Source organism: Pseudorca crassidens, chromosome 15, assembly GCF_039906515.1.
Source record: "Pseudorca crassidens isolate mPseCra1 chromosome 15, mPseCra1.hap1, whole genome shotgun sequence".
Taxonomy (NCBI): Eukaryota; Metazoa; Chordata; class Mammalia; order Artiodactyla; family Delphinidae; genus Pseudorca; species Pseudorca crassidens.
In genome coordinates, this window is record NC_090310.1 from 89,093,067 (window position 1) to 89,120,692 (window position 27,626).

At 62.8% G+C, this 27,626-nt stretch overlaps 1 protein-coding gene across 7 annotated transcripts in view; it reads left to right on the forward strand.

Moving 5' to 3' along the window:
- Positions 1-27,626, forward strand: part of MYT1 (myelin transcription factor 1) — a 106,593-nt gene that overhangs the window by 65,472 nt on the left and 13,495 nt on the right. For 5 of the 7 annotated variants that reach the window (XM_067708828.1, XM_067708829.1, XM_067708833.1 and 2 more), the window contains 17 exons: positions 177-239; positions 1,005-1,252; positions 2,688-3,452; positions 4,567-4,701; positions 5,172-5,262; positions 6,291-6,404; positions 9,811-10,025; positions 11,312-11,499; positions 12,027-12,284; positions 14,905-15,059; positions 16,041-16,103; positions 16,218-16,286; positions 20,558-20,620; positions 20,949-21,032; positions 24,561-24,782; positions 25,357-25,448; positions 26,007-26,110. In XM_067708828.1, the coding sequence (XP_067564929.1) occupies positions 177-239; positions 1,005-1,252; positions 2,688-3,452; positions 4,567-4,701; positions 5,172-5,262; positions 6,291-6,404; positions 9,811-10,025; positions 11,312-11,499; positions 12,027-12,284; positions 14,905-15,059; positions 16,041-16,103; positions 16,218-16,286; positions 20,558-20,620; positions 20,949-21,032; positions 24,561-24,782; positions 25,357-25,448; positions 26,007-26,110 (2,929 nt within the window). The remainder of the gene's footprint in view (positions 1-176; positions 240-1,004; positions 1,253-2,687; positions 3,453-4,566; positions 4,702-5,171; positions 5,263-6,290; positions 6,405-9,810; positions 10,026-11,311; positions 11,500-12,026; positions 12,285-14,904; positions 15,060-16,040; positions 16,104-16,217; positions 16,287-20,557; positions 20,621-20,948; positions 21,033-24,560; positions 24,783-25,356; positions 25,449-26,006; positions 26,111-27,626) is intronic. The other 2 variants (XM_067708830.1, XM_067708834.1) reach the window with 2 other exon arrangements.

Consider the following 27,626-nt stretch of genomic DNA (forward strand, 5'->3'; position numbering starts at 1 on the left):
TGAGTTATTTCATTAATTTTTCGCAAACTGCAAGCAGCCATTCTGAGATGAACTGTTTGGAGACAATCTTCTGCTTCCCCGGGTGAGGGTCTGGGGTGGGCCCCGAGATTCGGACCCTCTCCCCATGCCCCACGGGGCCCGCCCCCAGGTGACCACCCCTGCTTGTCTCCCCCCAGCTGTCCCACTCCCGGATGCACGGGCTCGGGACATATCCGGGGCAAGTACTCCAGGCACCGAAGGTAAGGAGGCTGGAGGGCCCTCAGCAGGGTTCCTGGGAAAGAGGTTGGGCTGCTGGGGGTTGGAGCGCCTCTGCTGCTCGGGACCCTTTGTGGGTCTAGAACCTTCCACCCCTGCTCTTGGCTGCCGAGCTGCGGTGGCCTCCCACGTGACCCTCTTACTGGGAGGCCAAGCGCGGCTGTGGCGTGCCTTTCCGGTGTCTCCCCTTTGGGGCTGCTGTGAGGCCGGAGGAGTCTGTGCGGGAGAGCCCAGAGCAGAGCCGGCACACGCTGGGCGGCTCTTCTCACTGCTGTCATCCCGGGGGTCTGCTGGGCCTCAGGGTCCCCCGACTGCGGTGCCAGGCTCAGGAGCTGGGTGAGGGGTCTGGAGGTGTGAAGGGTCTGGAGGTGAAGGAGGAAGGACCTGGGCACTCCCGACAACCTGCCTGGGGGGCGGCGGGCACGGAGCAGAGCAGCCTGGGCCGCCCCCCCCCACCCCCGGCCCCGGCCACCCAGGGGGGATGACTGTGGCGTGGACAGGGCCGTTGAGATGAGGCCTTCCCAGAGAAGCAGGAAGTGAAATTTAAAGCACAAGCAGGGCCTTTTTAATGCGGACAATTACTGTAAAATTTTGAACACATCAACCTGCCAGTCTTGAGTTTGGGGCTTTGGCGGAGGGGTGGTGATGAGATGCAAAGAGAAATTTTCAGGACAGGGATAGCGCTGCAGAGGGTGAAGGCCGGGGGCCCGGGAGGTGCTGACAGGGTGGCCCGGCCTCCTCCCTCCCAGTTTACTGAGCTGCCCTCTGGCCAAGAAGAGGAAGCTGGGGGGCGCCGAGGCCGAGCACCTGGGGTCCAAGCGGAAGGCGCACCCCCTGAAGCTGGCTCTGGACGAGGGCTACGGCGTGGACAGCGACAGCAGCGAGGATGCCGAGGTGAAGGGCGCCTCTGTTTCTGATGAATCGGAAGGAACTGCGGAGGAGGACGAGGCTGAGGCGTCAGGACAGGAGGAGATTCATCGCCCCGAGCCAGCTGAAGGTGCTTTGTTGCTCTTTCTCCCCTGAATAAAGGCGCTTAGTGTGGGCCCGGAGAATCGCAGCCTGTGAGCAGGCGGGGCTCCCGCGAGCGAGGAAGCCCTGCTGAGAACAAGCGCCTCTTGTCTGACGTTTGCAAGGCTTCCTGGGGAGGGGCTGGCGCTTGGGGCTCGGGGGGCCCAGAGGCTCATCTGTATGTGAGCATTGTGGACCTGGATGTGTGTCTGTGTGTGTGAGAGGCGGTCGGACAGATGGATGTGGCTGTGCGTCTGTGTGGCGGGGTCTCAGATAGACCCGCCCCACTTGGCCTCAGGAGAGCCACCTGCAGGAGGGGCAAGGCATCAGGGGAGCTGGGCGGGGCAGGGGGAACAAGGGGCCTGCTTGGCATCAGGGGAGCTGGGCGGGGCCCCCAGCCCTCGGCAAACACTAGTGCGAAGGTGGGACACGGCCACGTCCCGAGTCCCTGGCTGACTGTAGGGTCCTGGGGATGTGGCTGAGGCCCGAGGCCCCAGCCCCGCGACACCTCCAAGCTTCTGGTGCCCTCGGCTCTCAGGGCCTGAGGTGGATTTTTATTCATTTTGGAACCACTCCGGGGAGGGTCCGCATACCCGCCTCCCTCCTGGCGACCCGGCTCTGCCTGAGGGGGTGCAGGGCCAGGGGACTCTCGCTTGCTGGGTTCCTTATAAAGGAGGGAGTTTGGCGCTCAGGCATCGGCCCTGGCTTGGCCCCTCCTAGAGTGGGAGGACGTGGGCTGGCTGCTGAGCCCTGGGGGGTGGTCCTTGTTGATCCCAGGGGGCCTGGGTGTGGTGAGCACCCACTGCGTCTTAGCCGTGGCAATTAAAAGCCTTAAACTTTAAAAACAGCTTTTGCTGTTTATCAGTTATGAAACAATTTTTAAAAATTGGATCCATTCTTTTTTTTTTGTGGTACGCGGGGCCTCTCACTGCCGTGGCCTCTCCCGTTGCGGAGCACAGGCTCTGGACACGCAGGCTCAGCGGCCATGGCTCACGGGCCCAGCCGCTCTGCGGCACGTGGGATCCTCCCGGACCGGGGCACGAACCCGTGTCCCCTGCATCGGCAGGCGGACTCCCAACCACTGCGCCACCAGGGAAGCCCTGATCCATTCTTTAAGCTCCATTTTATGAAATGTAGATTCGCCTGATATAAGAAAGTACACATGACAGGGAGGACCGTTAATCAAAAGTATCAGAGTAATTCTCAGCTTCAAATTACTGCGGTGGTTTCTCCTTCCACCTCCCGACATAAGTTTACTGTGATCTCCAGATCCGGGCAGAGGGGCTGACAAAAACGGCCACCCCGAGCCCATTTCTGGGGGTTTGATGTCGCCCGGCGGCAGTGGGGCAGGCTGGAGGAGCCCCGCCTGGAGACCTGTCCTCTATTCCCCGTGTGCCTCCCACGCAGTTTCTGATTTTGTGCAGGGAGGAGCCCCATCAAGGCCCGTTTCGGATCCAATCCCATCAGCAGCCTCACGGGCTCCTCCAAGGGCAGCTACAGCAGCTATCAGGAGATCATTGCAACTTCTCTCCTAAATTTGGGCCAAATCGCCGAAGAGACACTGGTCGGGGAAGACTCGGGCCAGGGGGCCAAGCGGGGCGCCGGCATCGTGCGCCTGGTGCGGGAGGAGGCTGAGGAAGGAGCCACCAGCGGTGCGGGGGAGAAGGGTGTCTTCGTCCAGCCGGAGGACGCAGAGGAAGCGATCGAAGCTACCAGGGAGCGCTCCCAGGAGCTGTGTCCCCAGTCCCTGGAGGGTGTGGCCAGCGAGGAGTCCAGCAAGCAGAGGGTGGCCCTGGGCACTGAGCGGGGGGATGCCCCGCCTGACGCGATCTGCCAGGAGCAGGCCCCCCCCGCCCCCCGCCCGGAGGCCTCTGAGCCCCGACGCCCGGCGCCGCCCAGCCCCAGGCCCGCATACTCCGTCCTCGTGGAAGTGCGCTCTGATGACAACGGCAAGGACGAGGACTCGAGGTCCCAGAAGTCCACAGTCACGGACGAGTCGGAGATGTACGACATGATGACCCGCGGGAACCTGGGCCTCCTGGAGCAGGCCATCGCCCTGAAGGCCGAGCAGGTGCGGGCCATCCGTGAGCCGGGATGCCCACCCGCCGAGCAAGGCCCGCTGGGCCCGGGCGAGCCGGGGAAGGCGGCAAGGCCCCTGGACGCCGCCCGGAAGAGCTACTGCAGCAAAGGTAGGCTGGGCCCCTGGGCACCTGGCCCTGCCCCGCCCCCTCCCGGGGGTGCGCAGTCCCGGACCCATGGGCGAGTCCTGAGGTCTTTACGGGCTGGGGGGCACGGGCGGGGGGAGGTGGTGTGGGCCAGACAGAAGCGGCCTGTGGTCGGTGAGGCAGGTGGCCAGGCTGGGAGCACTGAGCAGTGCAGAGCAGGCCCGAGCCATGGAGGACAGTGGGACTGGTTCTCAGGGACCGACTGACGCTGAGGTGCAGACGCCGTACGAGCCCTGGACAGAGAGGCCGGCGACAGCGAGCGCAGGAAGGCGGTGCCCGGGAGAGGCTTGTGAGCCCCTTAGGGTGCCCCTGCCTGCCCGGTGGTCTGAGGACAACTTCCTCCCATTTAAACCACACACACAGAACCCGCCAGGGCCCTGCCCTCCCTGGGGTGGGCTTTCTGAGGATGGTCTGTGAATTCTGCATTGTGGCTTCCCTACCAAAGGGGACGGATGGCTCCTCTGGAAGTTTCCCTGGGACACTGGCTATGCTCTGGGGACCGTGTGTGTCCTGAGAGGCATTCCCTTCTGCCCCACACTGAAAGTGACCTCTCTGGGCCTGCAGAGGCTCTACGAGGTCAGTAACTGAGATTTGGGGTCAAATTTCTGCCCAGGCCTTTATTAGCTGCTTTGGGTAAGTGACTCAGCCCCTCGGTCCCCATTACTGTCAAATACAAAGGACGTGTCCTGGCAGAGACCTTGTCACACGGCTTTACCTCTCTGTGCAGAGGCCTGGCCCCCAGCCCGAAGCCAGTGGCCCTCGCATGACATTAGCAGGACAGGGCAGAGGGTGCCAGCCGCCATCCGGGGGGGTCCCCCCTAAAGCCCTGCGGGTTCCGCTGTTTGTGGCTTGCCGCAAGCTGTGGGGAGCTTTTCCACGCGGACGGCCAGTGTGGACGGTCTCTCCAGGGTCCCCGTGCTGTCCAGCCACGGTCCCTTTTGGGCTCTTGGGCAGTCTGGTCACTCTCCTCTCTGGACAGCCAGAGTGAAGGATGGTGAGCTGCCCTGCCGCCTCCCTGCTCACCACCTCCCGCCCAGCTTCCCGGCTGCCCTCTGACGGATAGGCCTTGTGTGTTTAGATCCCTCAAGAGCTGAGAAGCGTGAGATCAAGTGTCCGACACCGGGCTGCGACGGCACCGGCCACGTCACTGGGCTGTACCCGCACCACCGCAGCCTGTCTGGCTGCCCCCACAAGGACAGGATCCCCCCGGAGAGTGAGTAGCTCTGCACGGCTCAGGCCGCCTCTGGTGTTTGGATGGTGTCCACATAGAGGAGTGGCCACCCAGGACCCTGTCCCTCTGGACTGGCACGTCCAGAAGCCCAAACTTGGGCCCTACAAGCGTGGCGACATGGAGCACGCCCAGTTATTCACCTTGAGATGGCAGCCTGGGTCAGGGCCCCTGGAAACCGGCCACAGACACGGGCACACGGTGGGGAGGCCGGGCCCTGGACCGGGGGAGGGGCCGCCGTCTGTGTTCTGAGGGCTCAGGAGAAAAGCCGTCCTTGCTTCTAGGCGAGGGGCAGCGATCGTGACCATTAAGTTTGTAAGGTTTCTGCCTCAGGGAGGCCAGGGTCACCGTGAGAGGGGGCGGGCGTGGCCTGACTGAGCGGGGACTGGGGCTCCTGCACCCTCCGCGCTGGTGGTGCTCACCGGCCCCCCCCCCCCCCCGACGTTGTCTTGCAGTATTGGCCATGCATGAGAACGTGCTCAAGTGCCCCACTCCTGGCTGCACAGGCCAGGGCCACGTGAATAGCAACCGTAACACGCACAGAAGGTACGGGGCTGGGCTGGGCTGGGCTCGGCTGGGCTGGGAATGGTGAGGGCCACGGGGGGGGGGGGGTGCCTGCAGTGCATGCCCCAGCCTGGGACACGGTCTCCCTGTGTGCTGCCCTTTGGGGTGAGTGCACGGTCAGGGCAGACCTTTGGCGGGAGCAGAGCAGCACCTGGAGGGGTGGTCACCTGTGCCACTGTGAGTGGGGGTCCCGAGAGACCAGAGGGCGGCTGGAGGAATGGATGCGCGCAGCGCAGGGAGGCCTGCAGCCTGTGGGGAGAGCCAGGTAGAGACCCTGTCCTGCTGAGAGTCGGGAAACCTCTGGACACTAGCTTGTGCTCAAGGCAGAACCTCGGCAGCCGGGGCCGAGCCTGGCGGCTCCGTAGGGGAGCTGAGAGCCCGGTGCTTGAGATGTCTGCCCGGCTTCTGGTGAGAGGTCGCCCCGCCCTCGCCCTGAGCCACGCGTAGCTGCAGCCGTGGCGGGGCGTGAAGTGGTTCCGGCAAGTGACACTCCGCTGGAACGACTGGCCAGAGTTTCTGAGGCTAAATTCCCCGACACCGCTGGGACGATGTCGCCTCCCCTGGCTGATTGCACTTTCTCAGTTCTGACAGTGGAAGCTGCACCCGTGGCGTCTTGGGTTGGGTGCTTTCCTGGGCAGGACCATGTCCTCCAGGGTCAGCACCCAGCCCGTGGCCCGTGGGCTGATAGACTGTGAGCAGCTCTGGCTGGTGGTGAGGGGAGAGGAGGGAGGTGAGGGGTGGCCCGGGCCCCGCACCCACCCGGAGGAGGTGCCTTTGCTCAGAGCCTTGAAGAACTTCCGGGTGCGTTTTGTCTCTGTGTCATTGGCTTAGAATTTCCAGAAACAGAAGCTGGCTCAGCAGCAGGTGCTTTGAGGGCTTGAGGACAGACCTGGGGAAAGGCCCCTCTATAGGCAAGGCAGCCTTCCCTGAGCTCCTGCTGACGCCTGGCTCCCGGCTCGGACGGGTGGGGCCTGGAGGAGGGCTCAGCTGTCCTCCTGTCCTTTCTCTAGTTTGTCTGGGTGTCCCATTGCTGCTGCCGAAAAATTAGCCAAATCTCATGAGAAGCAACAGCCACCGACGGGAGACCCTTCCAAGAATAGCTCCAGTTCGGATCGGATCCTCAGGTGAGTGAAATGAGTCGCAGACCGGGAGGCGTGTTTTCAACCCCGGGTCCGTGTGCCTGACGTGCAGTGAGGCCAAGCTCAGAGTCTGGAGCGGAGAAGGTTTGTTACAAGAGCCGAGCCAGGAGGACAGGCGGCTCGCGCTCCGAAGACTCGACTCCCCGGTGGCTGTCAGGCAGGGTCTTTACGGCCAGTGTGAGGGGAGAGGGTCCAGGATGGGTGATCAGCTCGTGGACCCTCTTCTGATCAGCTGATGGTGAGGGAATCTCAGCCTTACGGTTCCAAGCAGTCTGGGGTCCACGTGCTTGCGGTCAGCATGTCATCACCATCCTCCACCGGGTGGGGGTCTTAGTTTCTGCAGAATGACTCAGAGATGCGTGCCAGATTGTTCCCTCTGTCTCTTCAGGAGGAACTAGGAGCCCTGTGACTCCGTTGTCCTATTAACTGACTGAACCTGCTCTTTGGAACTGGGTGGGAAGGCCTAGGGGGCTTCAAGACTGTTTTTTTTTTTTTTCCTACAAACAAGAATCAGGGACGCGCAGGGGCTTTTTTACCCAGGAAGGCCCTGCAGGGTCCTGCTAGGCTTCACGGCTGCCTCCGCACGTGCCCAGGGGGCTTCTCGCCTCTCCGCCGCTGCGTGTGCGTGTCCACGCTCGTGTGTATGTGTCTCCCAGGGGGGACTTGGAGGGTGGTTTCGTGGCCCCGACACCCGCGCGGCTGCCCCTGCCTCGCTGTCCCCGAGGGTGTCTGATGTCACCGCCTGGGATTGTTCAGGGATTTTTTGTGGAGTCGCTGGTCCTGTTTGGAGAGAGTGGGTTGCACCAGCCCAGGACCCCTGCTGTCTAGGGAGCCCAGGGAGCTGCTCACCCCAGGACAGACCCTGAACTGGGGAGCGGGGTGGGTGCCAGTGGCACCCTCCGGAGTGCTGCTCCCCGTGACCCTTGAGGTGCTGTGTGTTTAGGTGCATATGCACACGTGTGAGTGTGTGTGCGTGCAGACACGGCTCATCAATGAGGGGGCTTCTGAAAGACCCTTCAGAGCGAGTCTGCTTGGTGTGAACTCACCCGCAGGCCCCTGCAGGTGCCACGAACAAGGCCAGAGGCTGAGGAGCTTTCCCAAGGCCACACGCTCCCCGGCAGCCTGCCTTCAGAATCGCCTCCCAGTGGGACCGGTTCTCTGGCGCCCACCGTGCTGGGCGACTCTCCCTCGCCCCCGTGTCCTTGCTCAGTGGACTCCCTGCTCCCTCATCTCCGAGGAGCTAGAACTGACAGATCGTCCCGTCTAGACTCTCTGTTCCACGTCTGTCTCCCAAAGGAGAGTGTGGGAGACCAGGGCCACCGTCCCCTGCACAGGCCCGGCGTCCAGCAGTCACGAGCATGGGCGACGGCACAGACCATGGTCTGGAGGTGGGCGGGCCACCTCCGTCACCCAGCTGTCCCTTCCCTGGCATGTGCCTGGCAGAGCCTCGGCCTGAGCAGCGTGGCCTCCCACCTTGGCCTCAGGGTCACGTGCAAGTGGTCTCCGGGCTGGGCCTCGCCCTCCCGCACTGGGGAGCCCTTGCAGCCCCGCCCTTGGGGCGCCCTGCACTCCAGTTGGCTTCTTTCAAGCGGGTGGCGCTCAGGGTGGTGGAAACTGCTGCTTTCCTCCATCTTGTTCCTGTTCCTCTGGCTTCTTGTCGGGTTTCTTGCCTTGATCCAAGTCACTGACAAAACGTCAAACTACCAGGCAGGTGCGTCGTGGCGAGGCCAGGGTGGGGGCCAGGCCGCTGCCAACTGTGGGGGCTGTGCCCCGGGAACGCGACTCCGTCTGTCTGCCTGTAAAGTGGGCCGACAGCGTTATCGCCTTCAGAAGTGTCTCATGAGGCTGGATGAGGCGGGGCTGTCTTGTTTCCGGGCCCCCGGGGAGGAGGCCAGGTGGTGGCAGCTGTGGCCGCGGCGCAGAGCTTTCCGCCCAGGCCCCACGTGCTCCATGGAGGGGCCAGTACCCCAGGGTGTGGGGAGAATCTCTGCAAAGCTCTGCGGGCGTCGCGGCCCCTGAGTCTGCTGCTGGCGGAAGCCCCGGCTGAGGGAGCCGCCAAAACGTGGCGCAGACGTTAAGTGTAGGACCCGTCTACCCCCGGGGGCGCCTGAGCACTACCAGCCGCTTCTCCGGTGCCACTGGCTGGTCCAGAGGCGCCCCGCCCTCGCTGGGGAAGGAGAGCCGTCGGTTTCACCAGCCGCTTCTCCGGTGCCACTGGCTGGTCCAGAGGCGCCCCGCCCTTGCTGGGGAAGGAGAGCCGTCGGTTTCACCAGCCGCTTCTCCGATGCCACTGGCTGGTCCAGAGGCGCCCCGCCCTCGCTGGGGAAGGAGAGCCGTCGGTTTCACCAGCCGCTTCTCCGGTGCCACTGGCTGGTCCAGAGGGGCCCCGCCCTTGCTGGGGAAGGAGAGCCGTCGGTTTCACCAGCCGCTTCTCCGATGCCACTGGCTGGTCCAGAGGCGCCCCGCCCTCGCTTTCCCAAGGCCCTGCAGAGCCAGCCTATCGTGGTTGCAGGGTCTTCCTGGCACCCGGCTCCCATTTTCGGGTCACACCTAAGTTCTCGTAGTGCCTGGCGCCCTGGGGGCCTCACCACTGGCTCCTTCTTAATTCCGCCCACCACCTTTTCCAGACTGAAGTCACTGCGTGGCTCTCCCAGGCCTCCTCCGCTCCTCTCTCAGCTGACTGGTACACAGGCCCCTCCGCAGACCGGTACAGGCCCTGTGGCCTTTCTGTGCCGGGCTGGTCTTTCCCCCGCCGTGGCCCCAGTGCTGTCAGGGCTGGTGTGTTCGCACCATCTCTTGTGCATTTAAAAATCTGAGCTCTTTCAGAGCTTCAGTAACAGTGGCTAATGCTTGCAGCGTCCTTTCATGCGTGTCTTTAGCCCTTGCAGCAGCCCCTCCAGGGGCATCTCAGGTGACTTTCAGCAGACGACCGGGAGGGCTAAGGGCTGAGTCGGCCGCCCTGAGGCTGATTCTCAGAACCTCCTTCATGTCCCCTCCAGGCACCCCAGCTCCCTCCCCTCTGGGGAATTGTCAGTTATTCCACCACCAGAATTCTGCCTCGGCTGCCTGCCGCCCTAAGGATGCTCCTCTAGGGCTCCCGGCAAAGGCCTCAGAAACCTGCTCTCCTCATTCCCTCTGTTGACGCGGTCCGCAAGGGGACACGCACTGTTTCGTCAAGGCTCCTAGTGCTTCGTCCCTGTGGCAATTCTTCCTGCACATCAGCCCCTAGGCACCCTGTAGTGGTGGACGTGAGGGAGGGCCTGCCTGGGTCTCTGTCCGCGCCGGGGTCTGAGGGATGGCTGGGCCAGGCCATGGCACGGGGCCTTGAGATGAACAGCACAGAGTCCTTGTGTCCTGTCTTCATGATTCTCATCTCCGTCTCACGCCCCAGGCCCATGTGCTTTGTGAAGCAGCTTGAGGTCCCTCCGTATGGAAGCTACCGGCCCAGCGTGGCCTCCACCACACCCAGGGCCAACCTGGCCAAGGAGCTGGAGAAGTTCTCCAAGGTCACCTTCGACTACGCAAGTTTTGACGCTCAGGTTTTTGGCAAGCGCATGCTTGCCCCAAAGATTCAGACCAGCGAAACCTCACCGAAAGCCTTTAAATGTAAGTTGGGGAAGCTGCTCCCGGAGGTGTAGCGTCTGAGGGGCAGCGGAGGGGAGCCCTCAGCAGCAGCGTGTCGGTCCTCTCCACCCTGCGGCCCAAAACGCCCCAATCCCCCGTGGCGGCCTTCTCAGAGTCCGTGTCTCACCCACGTTGCTGCCCACACACTCACCATCAAACTGGATGTGCCTCCTCACTACACGTGAAACAAACCCAAGTCCGTTATGCCGTGCGTGTCCACAGACTTAACGACGTCGCTGCCGTGGTTCACCCTACGAGCGTGCCCTCCCCTGGCTGTCCGTTCCCAGCCAGTTTATTCCAGCTCAAGGGCTGGGGGTCTGGGAGGGTCAGACAACCGCTGTGCTGAGCCTGGGTACCCGACAGATGCTTCCTGCGCGGGGACCATCTTGCTGGATACAATGTGACGTTAGCAACAAACTTTCCGGGTGCTCGTCGCGCTAACAACATTCATTCCGCCAAACCTTCCGGAACAAGCCTTCCTGGCTTATTTTTTGGGGGGGAGGGGTCGCTTATTGCACTAATTTGTGAGTTGCAAGCCTGTTAGCCCTGGAAATACAAACAGAATGGAAAAGCGCCCCAGTGCACTTGAGATTGGAGCTGGCGGCCCCTGGTGGCTGTTGTCAGCCCCCAGAATTGGCAGTGATGAGTCTCCTACAGGTTAATGATACAATTGCCACCTGGAGTGCGAGTGTCTCTCCGGCTTGTTAGGACTGGGGGCTTCATGCCTTCTCGCAAGGCACCCACTTACGCTGGGGCGCTGGAAATTTGCTGGCGATATCCTGATTACTCAGAAATCATACCTGAGAGTCACCTTACGGTTATAGCACAGTTACTAGAAAAGATAACGTTTGATGCCCTCCTGTGTCGTGTTTATTTGAACTAATGTCATTCACCAAAGCCGTGGCTCTTGGCGGAAGGGGCGGGGCGACACCGAAATCAGCCTTTTGAGGCGTTGTGATAAACTCTTCCTACTTGAATGATATTCCAGACGCTCCTCCTACTTGCAGACTTTAGTCTCTAATGAGCATCACCGACAGACAACTTGCTTTGTTTGAAATATCGGGGGCGCTCGAACGTCTTTGGAGGCTTTGCCCTTTCTGCCCAAGTTAGGTCAAGAGAGAAACGGCCTTCTCAGTGCCCGACGGGGGGGGGCTGCGGTGGGGCCAGGCTCCCAGCCATCCCGAAGTACCCCCCACCCCCACCCCATGTCTGCGTGGCCACCTCCCGTTCAGGTTGTATATCAGCCTGCTCTTGTTCCCTTTTTGCAGCCAAACCTTTCCCAAAGGCCTCTCCCCCCAGGCCCAGCCCCTGCGCTTCGTCCTCTTCTACAGGCTTCGACTACGCCCATGACGCGGAGGCCGCACACATGGCCGCCACGGCCATCCTGAACCTCTCCACGCGCTGCTGGGAGATGCCCGAGAACCTCAGCACGAAGCCGCAGGACCTGCCCGGCAAGGTTGGTGTGTCCCCTGCCAGGAGCCCCTGCTGAGGCAGAGAAGGGGGTTGGGATTTGCAGTCAGGGGCACGTGCTGCCTGCACGAAGGGGGCTCAGCAAACCCAGGGTCTACTAGGTGATTACCACTCTTTCCTCTTCTCCCTCCTGACCGTTGACCCTGCTGGGCAGAGGCATTGGATGGGTCCCCTCCGAACTCTGTGCGCTGTGCCTAAGGGGGCCCAAGTGGCTGTGCACACGTGTGTTCCCATATCTCGCCGAGTCTAAGGGCCCTGTGCGTGTTTTTGGGCCCACACGAGCTGCCGTGTCAAGGGTCTGGTTTTCCAGCGCTGGAAGCCTCAAGGCAGTGGGCACTGTGGCCCACCTCAGCCTCAGGACGCTGTCTTCCCGCGTAGGCTCGTCTCTTCCTGTTTGGGTCTGCTCTCTTTGGAGGGAGACGCTGTCTGGGCTTCCGGTGAGCTGAGTAAGGGACCAGAGGCACGCGTGGGAAGGGGGTGGGGTCTGACACAGGCGGTACCTTTGCAATGCAGGCCACGGACATCACGGTGGATGAGAACGGAACCCTGGATTTGAGCATGCACAGACACCGCAGGCGGGAGAACGCTTTCCCCGGCGGCGGTGGCGGCCCCGGCGTGACCTCACCCGATGCCTCCCAGGGCCAGAGCATCACTGCCCCCAGCAGCTCCGTGACCTCGCCCCAGTCCAGCCATGCCTCCCGCCAGGACGAGTGGGACCGGCCCCTGGACTACACCAAGCCCAGCCGCCAGCGAGAGGAGGAACCCGAGGAGGTGGGTCCTGGGGTCCTGAGCCGGCAGAAGGTCGAGCAGGCGCTGGTGGTCAGTCTGCCTTACCCGAGGGCGGGTGTGAACGCGCTTTCGCTCCAGGCAGAGCCTCCGTGTGTCCTGCCCCTTTCCACCCAGGGTCCTGCGCCCTTCGGGCAGCTAGGCCCACCTTCTTGGAGGGGTTTTCACCATTGGGCCAGTCTGTGGCCTTGTCCCCTCCGAGAGAGAGGTGGCCTTCTCGCCTCTGCAGAATCACTCTTCAGCACCAATGCGGTTCTCCGAGAGCACGGGGAGGAGAAGGGCTTTTGTTCAGACCCCACGGGGGATGATTCGGGAGTGGCTCCGAGTTCCTCGTTTCTGTGGGCCTCCCGCCGACCTGCTGTGTCCAGATCAGGGACACCCAGAGCTCTGGCAGCAGCCTCTTCTCACTGTCACCAGGACACTCCAGGCGCCTGGCTCCCTGGACGGAGGCAGGAGAAAACTCCTGGCCTCAGAAGCCCCTTGGGTGGCCAGCGGCCAGAGTCCCAGGACAGTACTGCCTGGTGAAGGGCCGCACACCAGGCTGCGGTGCTGGAGCTGTAGCCTGGGGGCAGTGGAACACCCCCTTCCCAGTTACTCCACCCAGCTGAGATGGGGGCTGATGCAGGGCTTCTCCCCAGAAGAGCCTCCCGAACAGCAGGGCCCTGCTCTGAGGGCCCAGACCAGGTGGCCTCTGCACAGTGTGGACAGGCCTGTGGGTGCCCCCCAGCCCTGCCCTCCTTGCCAGCCCCCACTCCCAGGAGGGCAAGGGGGGCAGGTCCCTGTGCAGGAGTACGGGGTGGTGAGGCTCCCACCCTCAGGGCCAGCTAGGGCCCCTCTCTCTGCCGGCTTCGCATGCAACCCCACTTTACAGAGGAGCCGACTGAGCCCCAGGCCTAGGTCTTCTGCCTCAGTCACGTGGCTGCAACTCAATGTCTGACCTCTTCAGAGGGGCCCCCAGGGGAGGGAGGCTGGCTGGGGGTGCCCACCCGGGGCCGGCAGGAGGGCCTCTCCCTGGCTGGGGGGCCCCGCCTTCCTGTTCCTGTTCTGGGCCACCAGCGTAGCGTCCCCACGTCTGCTGTCACCCTCTCCAGTTCTGCCCCCCGGCCCCTCCTTCGGCTCCTTCCCTTTCCCTGCCCCTTTCTTTGACCCCCAGCTCAGGCTGGCCTCTCTGGCCACGCTGCCCCTGCCCCCTCCACGTGCCCTCTGAGCATCCTTCTCCCCTCCCGGGACTGTCATGCCCTCTGTGGATGACCCTGGTCTCAGAGGTCCTGTGGTCCCTGGCCACAGAGGCCTGCCGCTCTGCCCCATGGTCGACAGTCCACTCTCCAGCAGGAAGCCTCAGCTGACCCCCAGGCCCTTCCTCTCCTCCCCTGTGTCCTGGGCACAGATGCCCACGTCCTACTGGGTGACCCCCCAGAAACACCTCCTGCATCAGGCCCTCCCAGTCCCTCTACCATGGCCCTGGATTCCCTGCTCAGACTCTCCTTCTAGCTCTGTCCGAGGCTCCTTGACCATCCTCGTAGGGCTGCTGCCCCACTCTTCAGCCTTGCCTCACCCAGCTCTGGCAGCAGCCCCGCCTCAGGTCCCCCAGCACCCCAACGCCGCTGGCCCCGTGTCTAGGGGCCTCTGGGACGCTCCCTGCTCTGCAGCAGCCTCTACCCCTATGCTTCTGGGAGGCCCCCGCTTCCCCTGCAGACTGGGCTTGAGTTGAGGGGCTTCGTCCACCCAGCTGCGCCTTGTTCAGTAACAGTACCAGTGGCGACAGTGACCTCGGCGTGACACGGTGCCGAGGGCCCTTCCTCCTTCCATCCCCAGCCGTCCTGGGAGGGGCAGCTATTCTTTCCAGTTGAAAAGTGTGGCGCCCAGGAGGTCGGACAGCGTGCCTGGGACGCACAGCAAGTACCAGTCCTGAGATCTGAATCGTGATCCCCCACGGGGGTAGTGGTCTGCTGCAGCCTGACCTGGAGGGCACTGACCTTCCTGACTCTCGTGGACCCCTTCCCTGCGCCCAGACGCAGGGACTGTCCCTGTCCACCCCCTGCACCACAGCACCCTGCCCGTGGGTGGCGACTCAGCACGTGCAGGCCCCGCTTTTGAGGCCAGAGTGCTTATTCGGTGCCGGCTGCGGCCAGGTCGCCGTGCCAGCGGGGGCTCGGTGGGGCCAGATGGTCCCGAGGTCACGTACTCTGTGCGTCGTGCCGTCTCAGCCTCGTAGCATTTCAACAAACACGTCCTTAGTGCCACTGCCTACTGAGCGCATCCCCAGCCCCAAAGGAGCCGCCCTCGGCGCACACTCTGGCGTGTAGACTGCAGCCCAGGGCGGGTAGTGGGAGGTGACCCACCTGCCTGAGTCCGCGGAGGGCGTCAGGAGCCGTGGTGCTGGGCAGCGCCCGGGTCTCCTCGTTCCCGGGCAGCTCAGGGGCAGTGGCTGAGGTGAGGCAGCACCCCAGCCCCTCGGGGCACCGTTTCCTGTGTCTTCCTCCTGCTTCCAGAAGACAGGAGACTCCGGAAGATGCCTCTGAAAGGCCCCTCTCCCTCAGCCCCCGGGCCGGGCGCCCGGCCCCCCGCCAGCCGGTTAAAACCTCTCCCTGCTGGTCTTTTGCAGTCAGAGCCAGCAGCCCATTCTTTTGCTTCTTCTGAAGCAGATGACCAGGAAGCGTCGGAGGAGAATTTTGAGGAGAGGAAGTACCCCGGGGAGGTCACCCTGGCCAACTTTAAGCTGAAGTTTCTCTCCAAGGACATAAAGAAGGAGCTGCTCACGTAAGTCCCCACCTTGGGCGGCAGGACCCCTCAGGGCACCTCCACGGCCCTGAGAGGAGCTCGCCTTGGCGGGAGCGCCCCGTGCTGACCGTCCTGCTGGCCTGGCTGCCTTGGTGGGCAGAGGCTGGGCCTCCGCTACTAGGCCCCTCCTGGGCCAGGCAGTGGGGGAAGGCGTCCTCTCACCCCTGCACCACGCGGGCCTCTAACCCACTCCTTCAGGCTGATAAAGAGTGAGGGCAAAAGCCCCCGTCTGGCCCACAGAGCAGACAAGGGCCGAGGGGAGGGGACCGCCCCCGAGCGCCCGCTGCGCTCCTGGCCCTCGCGCCCAGGCCTGAGGTGCGCTCTGCCTTGGGCTCCATGACCTCAGCTCCGGCAGCCGAGTCAGTTTAACCAGGTGCCACTGGAGAGGGGGCGGCTACTGGTAGACGTGCGCTACCCCACGGCCTTCTGGCCGGCCCCCACTAAGAACCACCTTCCCTAGGGAGCGTGAGAGGCCTGGCCCCTGCCCCTCAGGTGATCCAGCCCCCACCGATGCTTAGAGTCTGTTCCTGGGGTTCCTCTTCCTGCCCCGAACCCCGCCAGCTTCCAGCTTCCTCCTGCCCTGTAGCTGGCTCGCCCCAGGATGGCTCTGGTCTTGCCCTCGGGGAAGGCCCTGCCACGTCAGGGAGGGGCTCCCTGCACACCCATCCCCCAGCACGCACACGTGTGCACGCACAGCACGTCTGCTTTGGAGGCACCCCGACTTTAAGCTGAGCTTCACGTGGGTTCCCTTTGCTTCTTGAGTTAAGTTGCGTGGGAGAAGCTTGTAGTCGGAGAGGCGAGGGCCCGGCCCTGCGGGCTGGTGGGGACGAGACGCTCCTTGGCTTTCCGGTGAGCCAGAGGCAGGTGGCAGCTGCCCTCTCCGAGCGGGCTCAGCCTGGGGGGGCGGGCCTGGCGGGGGGGCCTCGCTCTCTGTTCTGACGCTCTGTTTCCTTTGTCCAGCTGTCCCACCCCCGGCTGTGACGGCAGCGGCCACATCACTGGGAACTATGCTTCCCACCGCAGGTTCGTCCCCCACTCGGGTCCGGCCCGGCCTGGGTGCTGCGTGGTGGGTCTTCCTCCTCTGCGCCTCTGCTCCCCCTCTTGGCTCACCCCGATATCCCATCTCTTCTCTTTCAGCCTCTCTGGTTGCCCTCTTGCTGACAAGAGCCTCAGAAACCTCATGGCTGCCCATTCTGCTGACCTCAAGTATGTCTGCCCTCCCGGCCTCCCGTCTCTTGGGTGGCTTCCTTGCTCTGCTCACTCCTTCCATGAGGCTCCGGCCAAAAGCAGCCTTCTGCGGGGCTCTGGCACAGGCCGGCCCCAGCCCGAGGCCCGGGGCCGTGGGGCCGAGAGGCAGGGCCACGGAGGGGCTGATTCTGCTTGGCTGTCGCCGCTGCTGCCTGTGTCTCCCTGCTCTGAGCGCCGCTGTCTGCCTGCCCCCTTGGGCCCAGGGCCGCTACGGGCTCCCGCGCTCCCCTCTGAGGGCCGAGGGCCGGGAGGGCCAAGCAGGGGTAGGGCCTGGCTGCGGCTCGTGGTGGCCCGGCCCGTTCTCTCCCTCTCCCGAGGAGCCCTGCCGGGCTGTCTGGCCTGCTTTCCTCCTGCCGTGGAGATTCGGGAGGAGTCCCGAGTTGGCCTTGGCTCGTACGTCTCTCCGTGGCTCGGGGCTACAGGCCGTGCAGCTCTTGCTAAGTGAGCTGGATGCTGGTGACAGCAGCGGAAACTCTGTGCGCTTCCCTCCTCATGCAGCCCCTTCCAGCTGCTTCCGTCTTGGCCCCTCGTGCCCTCGCCCCCACGCCTCTCCTCCGTGCTCACCCCTTCTTTGGCTGTGCCCTGTCTCTGCTCCCCCTGCCCCTGACGTCTGGGCAGGGCCGCCCTGTGGCACCAGCCGCTCTCCTTGATGGTCTTGTTCAAGCAAGGAGCAAGGACCCAGAGGTTTCCGGCTCTCAGCGTCCTTGCGGGGCTGGACCCGGGGCTGTGATTGATTGCCTTTGGTTTCATGCCTTGAGCTGAGCTAAGCCCTAAGCCACAAGGCGCTGGCTCTGGGTTTCCAGGCTGAGCCGAGGTTGTGGAAGGAGGGCCCCCTCTTGGCCCCTCAGGTCGCCCCCTGTTCAGGGGGTTCCTACCGCCCTTGGGCCTCTGTGCTGGGGGTCGGAATCCAGGCCGGGTTTCCCCGGCCCATCCCCGTCTGAGGCCAGAGAGGAACTGGGGCTCTGGTGCCTCTAAGGTGAGGAACCACGGTTGCCGCAGGCTTCTGGCGACCTGAGCTGACTCGGAAACGGGGCAGGAAGCTCCAGCTCTCTCAGAGGGTCCGGTCCTGCCGGCCTCATTTCTGTGGCTCCGGGGAGCCTGTCTGGTCCTAGCAGCCGGGAGAAGCGTGGCGTTGCCTCTTTGACCTGTGGGGCCTTCCGTTCCCGCAGGCAAGGCTGGGCAGGGGTCATGGCCAGAAGCGTCTTTCTGGGAACTAGCGGCTTTGACACCTGCATGTTCTGAGGCTCAGCTCATCATGGCAGCTTCACACGTGTGCTCACTCACCCCGTGTCCAGCCCCAGAAAGGCAGTGAGGCCCTCAGTCCTGTAGGTTCGACGCACTCTTCCCCACCGTCCTCTTCCCGCTTTCCTTCCTCTCTTCTTTCACCATCTTTCTCGTGATCCTTTCTCCTATTATCTTTTCCAATTCGACTTGCTTTTCTAACTGATCAGTTTTCATGGTTTTCCAGTTTGAAGGCCTGCCTGGGTGGTGGTGGAATTCTAGAAGTGACCACACACCCTCAGTAGCCCTTTTCCTGCAGAGCCGTTAGTCAGGGCTCCTGGAAGGAACACGCAGACTCGGTCTGGGTCCAGAAATGTGGCCGACAGGGAGGGTCAGTGCCCTTCTAAGACTGAGAGCCTGTGAAGAGCTGTAACCCAAACTTGTCTGGAAGTTAGCGATGGAAGGTTTTCCTCGTGTGAAAGCAAATCACTCCCTAACTCCCTCCGGCGCGCTTCTCTCCCGCAGGGCTCCTTCCGTGGAGCGTGCTCCGTGCTTCTCGCGGGCCGCAGTGTGGGTGTGGCCTGGCTCCCCCATGCTCCTGTCTCCTTCCCCCGCTCGGTGGGGGTTTGGCACCCTGCTCAGCCTCGTGGCAGTGCCAGCTGAAGGTGACCTGTCCACGGGGGCAAAGGCACCTGTGCCTTGCAAATGAGTCTTTTTTGGTGGCCCCCATCAACACCTGGTTTGCAGTGACAGTTGCAGACGACGTGTTTTCTGTGTTTTAATCAAATCCCAAGGGTGTTTGTTCTTCCCATCCACGTGCCCAGTGTGGTCAGGAGCTGGGGACTCGGCTGCCTTGGGCTGCGCAGCCCACTTCATGTGTGGGCGCTCAGAGTGCAGCCACACAGCCTGCAAGGGCGTCATGGGGGAGCTCTGCACGGGGTGGGGGACAGCCCCCCGCCACCCCGCCCCGGCCACGGGACAGGGCTGGGGGTGGGGTGACGTCTGCTGTGCACCAAGCGGCATGGATTCTTCGTCTTGCCCAGACAACGCACTCAGAACAGAAGGTGGGAGGGTTCCTGGAGCTGGCCCTGGGGTTACCCGGGGCCATAAGAGTGGCCGACGCTACTGGCGCCCAGAGCACACACCTGCTTTTCCAGCCATGTGACGTCATCCTCTCTCGGACAGGACTCTTGGGGAAAAGCCGTTACATCAGGCCAGCAAGGAGGGTGGGGCTGCGCCGCCTTCCTGGAGGGCCCCAACGTGCATGTTCTCGCTGAGTCGCCTCCCCCAGACCTGAGACCCACTCACAGGCACCACCAGAGGCTGCAACTCGCAGGGGTGTCACCCACAGACCAGAGCTGTGCTTATGGCCACAGAGGCCTGGGACTGCCGTGGACCCGCCGTCCTGGCCACTGCCTGCAGCGCCCAGCTTGTGTGTTCCGAAGCTGCGAAGGACCAGGAGGGAGCAGCAGTGTCCTTCCAGAGGGTGTCACAAGGCCCGGGCCTCAGCGCAGAGAGCCATGTGAGGGACACCCTGGTACCCTCCGTGCGGCCCGGAGGGCCTTTCTGAGCAGCTGGCGCCCTGGGACCGCGGGCCACGCAGAGACGCAGAGTATCAGAGCAGGAGGTCCCAGCAGCTGGGGTTCATTTGAAAAGGGTGATGCTTACCTGGACAGAGGTGGTGGGTGGTTTCCGTTAAAACACAAAAACCTCTTTGCCCCAGATGTGGGGGCTGGAATGTGACCACACGTGATGGGCGGGAGGTGTCCCAACCTCAGTGGGGTCTGAGTTACCCCAAAGCCCGACAGGAGGGAGATTGACCCGTTGGCCGGCTGCCAGGCCAGGGAGGCGCTGGTGTGTGGCACTTGGGGCAGGGGTGAAGAGAGGGGCCAGGAAGGAGGCTCCTGGGCATCTAGCCCCCCCGTGTTGGTGTGCCAGCCTGAGATGGGCGGGCAGTGTCGCCCGCTGACGGCTGCCGGAGCCTGGGCGCGAGGGAGCCCTCTGTTGATTGACGGGCCGCCCGTGTCCTGCCCCGCTGGCGCTCGGCCCTCTGTCCTTCTGGGCCCACGTTTGTGCTGAGGAATGGCCTTGGCTCCACAGTTCTCTCTCCTCGTGAGGATGGAGCCAGGAATGGCAGATAAGCAGCCAGTGAGTGCCAGCCTCTCCCGATGCAAGCACCGAGGTCCTGCCGGGTCCATTGGGCGAAACCACGCCCTCACGAGGGACACGGCACAGGCGGCAGATCCACCCCGGACGAGGCCTCCTGAGGACCCACCTGCAGGATCGGGTGCTTTGCCCACTGACGCCAGCAGGAACGGATTCATTTTTCTTCAGTGGACATTCAGGGAAAAAATAAGAAAACCCAAGCTGGTGTATCAGAGGGGAAGTCTTACCTTCTAGGTGATACATTCGTCAAGCACTTGGGGTGCACCCAGCTGGGCTTCTGTGCTTTGTTCCTCCCCTCCCTCCCCTCGGCCGGTGCCAGCCATCCCTCGAAAGCCCGCGCCCGTGTGAACTCGGCGCTCACCAAGTAGGACTCACGCCCCGACGTCGCCGCTCCTGGGGGTGGCACGTCTCAGGGGCTCAGTGCCGTCTGTTCGTGCTCACGACGGTGGCAGCCCTGGTGGGAATAGGCCGTCTTCCTCCAGCAAGCTCAAGGAGGATGAACCGGTCCTAGGTGTGACGTTTGCATCCTGAGCGCTTGTTTAAAGGCCCACATGTGTTCTGGAACCTTCTAGTCCAGCCTGGTCCTCTGCAGGAGGCTGAGTCAGGAGCCCATCATCCCGCAGTGGAAACGTGCTCTCCTCTCCGCCCCCCGGGGCCCCCTTGGGGAGCGTGGGTGGCCAGGCTCCGAGGCCCGGAGGTCGTGGCAGCAGGCCGGCCGGGACACACGTGGCCATCTGTGAGACCTTAGTGGGTAGACGACTTGTAGGGGGCTGAGTACAGAGGCGTCTTCTGTGGCCAAGTGACTTCCGCGGCTCTGGTCCCAGCTCCGCTCTCCTCCGCAGGTGCCCCACACCCGGCTGCGACGGCTCCGGCCACATAACGGGGAACTACGCATCGCACCGGAGGTGAGCCTGCCGTGCCCTGGGTGCCAGGCCGGAGCGGGTGGGGACAGTTTCCTCCTCAGACGAAGTTCCAGGCTCCAAGTAAGACATTAACGTTGCTGCATCCAGAGACGGTTTCGTCCCTTTCGTGGGAACTGCCAGTGTTCCCAGAGCCTGACCAGGGCACTCTCTGACCAGAGCTGGGGCTCACGGTGCCGCCTCCTGCACGTGGCCCCGCTGCCGGGGCCGCCGGGGCTGCTGTCACAGGGCTTAAGGGGAGGGGTGAGGCAGGGGGGTGTGAGGCTTTGCGGTCCTTGGACCACTGTGGCATTGTTTCCTCTTTCAAAACCAGCTTGTCAGGCTGCCCTCGTGCCAAGAAAAGCGGAGCCAAGGCTACACCCGCAAAGGATGACAAGGAAGACCCTGAGCTGATGAAGTGAGTCCGGGCCCTGCCGCCCTCTTGGCTGCCGTGCAGACTTGGGGTTTTCCGGTATTTTTATAATTTTGAAAGCTCCTTCTAGATTCTGTTTGCATTAATATAGCTGTGACAATGCCCACTTTTACAGACGTGCTCGCACTGTGCACGGGGACACCTTGCAGGCGGGAGCCGTGTGCACACGCACCCGTGTGCGTGCGCGGGCTCCTGTCTGGGCTTCTCGGGTTTGCGGCGTTTGACGGGCCGGGAGAGGCAGAGTGCCCTGCTGCCCACGCACCTGGGCACCTGGGCGTGGACCTCAGGGCCTGGCAACCCTCAGGGCCAGGCACTAACGGGCATTGCGGTCTGCACGGCTCCTGGCCTGGTGGGAAAGGTCAGGTGCAAAGAGTCGAGGAGGAGAGGGTGGTTAGAAAGACAGCAAGTCTCTGAACCACGTGTGCGCGCTCCCACACCTCTGAAGGGAGCTGACGCGCAGTGAGGGAGCCTGGGAGGGTCACCTTGAACTGGGACCTCAACAGTCCTGTGGGGAGGAGAGAGGACATCCTGGGCCTTAAGTGATCGGAGTGCCTGAAACCCTCTACGGACCTTCTCACTGGGGGTGCCTGACATGTCATGAACCCTGACCCAGACCCTGACTCGCCTGGTGGGGGCTGGTATCGCTGAAAACTGATCCTTCCGGGAGGGACCCCCCGAGCTCCCCACTGGCAGGTGGGGGCAAGGCTGTGCCACAGGTGCAAACAGGGTGACCCAGCACCCAACTTGCCCAGGACTTTCAGAGCTGACGCCAGGTAGAGCAGGCAGCGGGTGCCCCCAGGCGGGTGAGGGCTGGAAGGGAAGGGCTCTGGCTGCCTGGTGGCTTGGCTGGGGCAGGGCGCGCAGTTGCACGGGAAGCAGGTCTGCCCTGACTGTCAGGAACAGCTAGACGCTCACCTCTGTGGAGGGGATCAACCTGGCCCGAGGTTCCGTTGCTCCTCCCGGGAGCTCACCCCAGCTGCTTGGCCACCCAAACATCTGCTTGGCCACAGAGGAGGGGCCTAATAAGGCAGTGGCTTGTTTATTTAATTTACACAGTAAGACTGTAATGAATGCTAAATCGAAAACGCAAAATCCATGGTTGTTGGTATTGTGAATGCTGCCTACTAAATGAGAGGGTGGAGAAAGAATATTTTTTCTTCCGAGAACCTAGGCATTTGCCTGCGATCGTACAGACGCATCGCTGTTACGGGTTTAGCAAGGATCCTGCTGGTAGGGATGATAAATGACTTGTGCTGCATTTGCAAGCGATGAGAGTCAAGATCAGCGTTTTTCAGGTTAACGGGGAAAAGCGGTTTTCCTTTCCCTGATGTGCTGTCAACTTTGCTTTACAAACAAACAGCAAGATTCTGCAGCCAAGCGGAGAATGTGACTTGTAGAAACAGTTCACCATTTACAGGATGGATGGAGTTTCTAAGGGCTCCATGGCAAGGAGAGGGGGCCGCCCACTTAGCACCTCCGTTTTGTAGGATCTCCTCCCTAGCCATAGACTAACCGTATTTGTAAGTGACGAGCATCTTAGACAAGGGCAGGTGGCCGCAGACACCTCAGTCGGTGCGCCAGGCCCCGCTGCGTGGCGTGACTTGGTCGGCCGGCACTGGCGTGGCTGCGGAGGGACCCGTAGAGGAAGAGCTCCCTCCTGGGCGTCTCGTGTCTGCAGCGTTTGAGTCGGTCAGCACGTTGCAGTAAATCCCTTTGGCCACGACTGAGTAACTGACCTAGACAGTCTGTGGAGGCGGTGGGGGGGATGACTTGGGAGACTGGGATTGACACATACGCGCTAATATGTGTAAAACAGATAACTAACGAGGACCTGCTCTATAGCACAGGGAGCTCCGCTTCGCTCGCTGTACAGTGGAAACTTAACACAACATGGTAAAACAGCTGTACCCCAATAAAAAAAGAAGAAGGAAAGTCTGTGGAGGTTCCAGCGTGGCGGGGCGGGAGCTGCACATCCATTGCCCGTGGAGAGGCCTCGGCTGCCCCCGGCCGCCCTGGCACCTGACCAAAGAGATGTGCCTCTGACCGGGGGTCCCCTGGGTGTGCCACACGTCTTAACATGAGGTCACCTGGCAGCTCTGAAGATTTGGACCTGGGGTGTGGAGGGAAAGACTCGCAGAGTCACCGTTGACATATCTGAGCCACTCACCACGAGGGCAGTTGCTGGGAAACCCCAGCAGCCCCTCCTGAGAAGACAAGGGTTTCGCAGGGAGAGCGGGAGAGAAGCGCTTAGATTCAGCTGGTGACTCTCACTTGGCCTCTTGATCTTGTAACGTCAGGTACCTCAGGTACCTCAGACGGCCGGGCCCAGTGCCCAGTGGTCCCCCTGGGACCCCACAGTTGGGAGGTGTCCAGGCTTGGCGGTGGACATAGAAGGGAACGTCCCCAAGTCCCCTGCAGGGGCCCCTGGCAGTGACTCCGCTCTGGATCGGCGGCGAAGGTGACCTTGGGCCAGCTTGGTGGACAGCCCACGTTAGGGCCCACGTGGCTGGGATGAGTGAGAAAGGGGTGAGAGCTGAGAAGGGGACGTATGAGGATGGGCCCGGCCGAGGAGGGCGCCTGTGAGATGAGTCCGAGTGTGCGGGCCACGAGGCAGCACGCTGTCCCCCAGCCCTGCCACCTCCCGGGGGCTTCCTGCCTGTGGCGTGTCTGTACCCCAGCGAGCTCTCTGTGAACTGGGTCCTCTGGGCTTGCTGGGTCTGTGGCCTATAGAAAGCAGTGACAAGCGGCCAGTGCTCAGGGCAAGCTCCCAGCAAGTGGCCTCTGGGCTGACGCAGAAATGATGCCGGACCTGAGGCCACCAAGAGCCAGCCCCAGGCCCCAGGGGTCACTGCTGCTGGGGGTCGGGGCAAGAAGGTGGCTGCTGACCCCACAGCTGTGCAGGGGATGTGAGGCCAAGGCTAGCGGGGTGTGTGTGGGGGAGCACGAGCCCTGTGCTGGGGGGGAGCGCGAGCCCTGTGCTGGGGAGGGAGCGCGAGCCCTGTGCTGGGGATGTGAGGCCAAGGCTCGTAGGGGGAGCACGAGCCCTGTGCTGGGGAGGGAGCGCGAGCCCTGTGCCGGGGGGGGGGGGGGGGGGAGCGCGAGCCCTGTGCTGGGGGGGGGAGCGCGAGCCCTGTGCTGGGGAGGGAGCGCGAGCCCTGCGCTGGGGAGGGAGCACGAGCCCTGTTCTGGGGGGGGAGCACGAGCCCTGTGCTGGGGAGGGGAGCGCGAGCCCTGAGCTGGGGGTGGAGCGCGAGCCCTGTGCTGGGGATATGAGACCAAGGCTAGTGGGGGGAGCGCGAGCCCTGTGCTGGGGAGGGAGCGCGAGCCCTGTGCTGCGGGGGGAGCGCGAGCCCTGTGCTGGGGAGGCCCCGGGCCTCCTGTGCTTCCTGTGCTTCTCTTGCTCCAAGGCCTGGAGTTCGTCCAGGAGACCCTGGCGTGTCTTAGGGTCTGGCCTGGGGGGGGTGTCTCTGGGCTCCGGCGCCTGGGGCTCACCTCTGACCTTTTTGTGCCCAGGTGCCCAGTTCCAGGCTGTGTGGGGCTTGGTCACATCAGCGGCAAATACGCCTCTCACAGAAGTGCGTCGGGCTGCCCTCTGGCCGCCCGAAGGCAGAAAGAGGGCTCCCTCAATGGCTCATCCTCCTCCTGGAAGCCCCTGAAGAACGAGGGGCCCACCTGCCCCACCCCGGGCTGCGACGGCTCCGGCCATGCCAACGGCAGCTTCCTCACCCACAGGAGGTGACTATCCCAGCCTCCCTGCCCCTGCATCACCCAGGAGGGCCCCAGCTGCGGGGCTGTGGGCAAGGCTCCCAGGGAGGGCCAGACCAGGGCTCAGGTGTAAATGGTAGTTTCTTGAGGAAAAAGCAAGACCCGAACTGCTAGCCCATTCATTCCACAAGCCATTACTGAAAGTCCATCAAGTATCAGTCTCTGGAGAACAAGAGGACACCAGCCCCCCTGCAAACCAGCACATAAGTTAAATACCTAGTTTGGTGAAGGATGGTACACACTGCGGGGAGATAGCAGCAGGAAGCGGGTAGGAGGTCCTTTCTGAAAAGGTGGTGTGGTGCTTGCCCCGAGCCGTCCGAGGAACAAGACTTCAGGGCAGTGGCTTGAGCTGGGAATGGCCTGGGCTGCTGAGGACTGAGGGAGCCTGGGGGCTGGAGTCGGGAGCGAGGGGCACCGGGGATGAGCGACGACATTCCAGACAGGATCCCACCAGGCCGCCAGCTCTCGCTGTGACATGTGACCTCAGACTGGCCCGTGGTGCGTGAGCTTGCCCTGGCTTTTCACGTGTGACCTTTGCTTCCAGCTTGTCCGGCTGTCCCAGAGCGACCTTCGCTGGAAAGAAGGGAAAAGTCTCAGGGGATGAGGTTCTCGGCACGAAATTCAAGACGAGTGATGGTAAGGCTGCCCTCCTGCAGCCCCTGCACGTGGTCTTTGCGGCCAGAGTGGGCGGGTGGCACTGGCGAGAAGTGGGTCGGGAAGCAAAGCCGCCCTGGAGCGAGTCGCGGTGGGGACAGAGCTCTTGAGCTGAGCCGCCGGCCCTCCTGACCTGGGCTCAGAGCCTCTGGCTGCCCTGTGCCCTCGCGTGGTCGTTGCGGCTCTAACCTGGGGGCTGGTGAGCCCTGCTGGCCGCGCTGGAAGCCATAGTGTGGGCCTGTGAACTCACTCAGGCTCAGTGAAGAGGGAAGCTGAGGAAATCGGCGCCATTGGAAAAACTTCCATTTTTATCTCAGCAATTAACGCCCCAGATGCGTCTATTTTCCCACCAAGACCCAGGGCCAGGAGGCAAACAGCTGACACACGTCTACTAGTCCTGAAGGCCACCTTTCCCAGCCTGAGATGTGGGCCATGAGCCAGGGCTTCTGCTTGGGAAGGGGGTCCCTGGGTCCATTAGAAATCAGGCCTCGGCTGAGCCCCACTTGCGAGAGCCGCGACTGAGGTTTCTCTCTGGGGCAGTGCTGGACAGCGACGAGGAGATCAAGCAGCTGAACCAGGAGATTCGCGACCTGAACGAGTCCAACTCCGAGATGGAGGCCGCCATGGTGCAGCTGCAGTCCCAGGTGGGTGGTGCTGCCTGCCTGCCCCCGCCCCGCCCTCCAACCCAAGGATGTCCTTCCCGTCCTCGGCCTCCTCTTCTGGGGAGTGTGCGGGGAGCCCAGCGCCTTGTCCAGCTTCTGCTCAGCGCGTGCTCTGCTCAGCGGCGTCAGGAGTCCCGAGGTGCTGGTGGCTGTTGGTCCCGTTGGTTAGTAGGAGCAGAACCCCAGTGTGGGTCCTCAGAGCCCGGCTGGTGCTGGGTTCCAGCCCAGCGCTGCCACAAACCACCTCTGTGACCTTGTGAGGCTCTCATCTGATCCGTACCTGGATGTCCTCCCAGGTAGCGTGGAGATAATAAGAGAACCTACTGCGTTCATTTGTTGTAAGGTGAATGCATTTCTATGAGGAAAGCGGTGAGCACGGTGTCCGACCCAGAAAGAACTGCTGTGCTGAGGGACAGGGTTACACGTTACTTTAGGTGTCTGCATCCTACCTCTCTGATTTCCCCAAATCGAACATTTGCAACCAGAAAAAAACAAGAACAAAACCCTACAAAGAACGGTGATGGTCTGTTTTGAAAAGAAGACCATGCCCTTCCGTTGGCTGCTGAGTGGGGGCCGGAGCAGAGCTAGGGGCACAGAAGGGGAGGCCGCGCACAGCCACGTCCCCGAGGACAAGGAGGTGACCTGGCCCTGCGGAGCTGGAGGGCAGAGGGGGTGGATGGGAGGTGTGAGATGTTGGAGTCCACGTGACTTGTGCCGCCCCTCCTTCCCCTGGCAGACGGGCCTCTACGCTGACCTCCCGTTACCCAGGAACTGGTGTAAAAAGAGCATCAGCCCATGAGGACCTGGAGGGAGTTTTGTCCTGCTGTGCAGCGTCTTCTCCACGTTCACAGGCAGTGGAAGCAGAGAAGGGGTGCAGGGGCTGTCTCTGGGGACCGAGACACCCCACTGGGTGGCTGTCCCCCCCATACCTCCCTGCTCCTTTCCTTCTCAAAGTCCAAGGGATCTCCCAGTGTCAGCACCCTTGGCAAGCACCTCTGATTTCTCTTTACTTGCCAATGCCCACCCATTTATAGACAGATTATTCACTATCGTCCTTTTGGAAGGACTTGGATCCCCTTTCCCGTCCAGGGAGTTTTGAGTTGTGTGCTCCGCAGGAGGGCTCAGGCAGAGAAGGCAGGCTCCGGACCTCTCCTCAAAACGTTTTTAAAGCCAAAGGCTTGTCACTAGGCGGTGAGAGAGTGATGCTTCCCAGCCGCAGGTCGCAGAGCCGTGGCCTCCTGAACGGCGGCTCGCCATCCTGCCCCTGAGGGATGGCTCGGTGCGTCACACACACAGCATGAGGTTGCCTCTGCCTGAGGCTCCTTTGAGATGCAGCGAGGCTGGGGGCTGCCCTCCCAAGCGTGTCTCCTCTGGGCCAGGCCCCGGGGTTGGCTTCTCTCCCACCTTCCCCACGGGGTGGTGACCCTCTGCACAGGGTTCTGCTCGCCCTGAGACTCATGTGTGCCTGTGGCACCTAGAGCAGGCGAGACGCCCATGG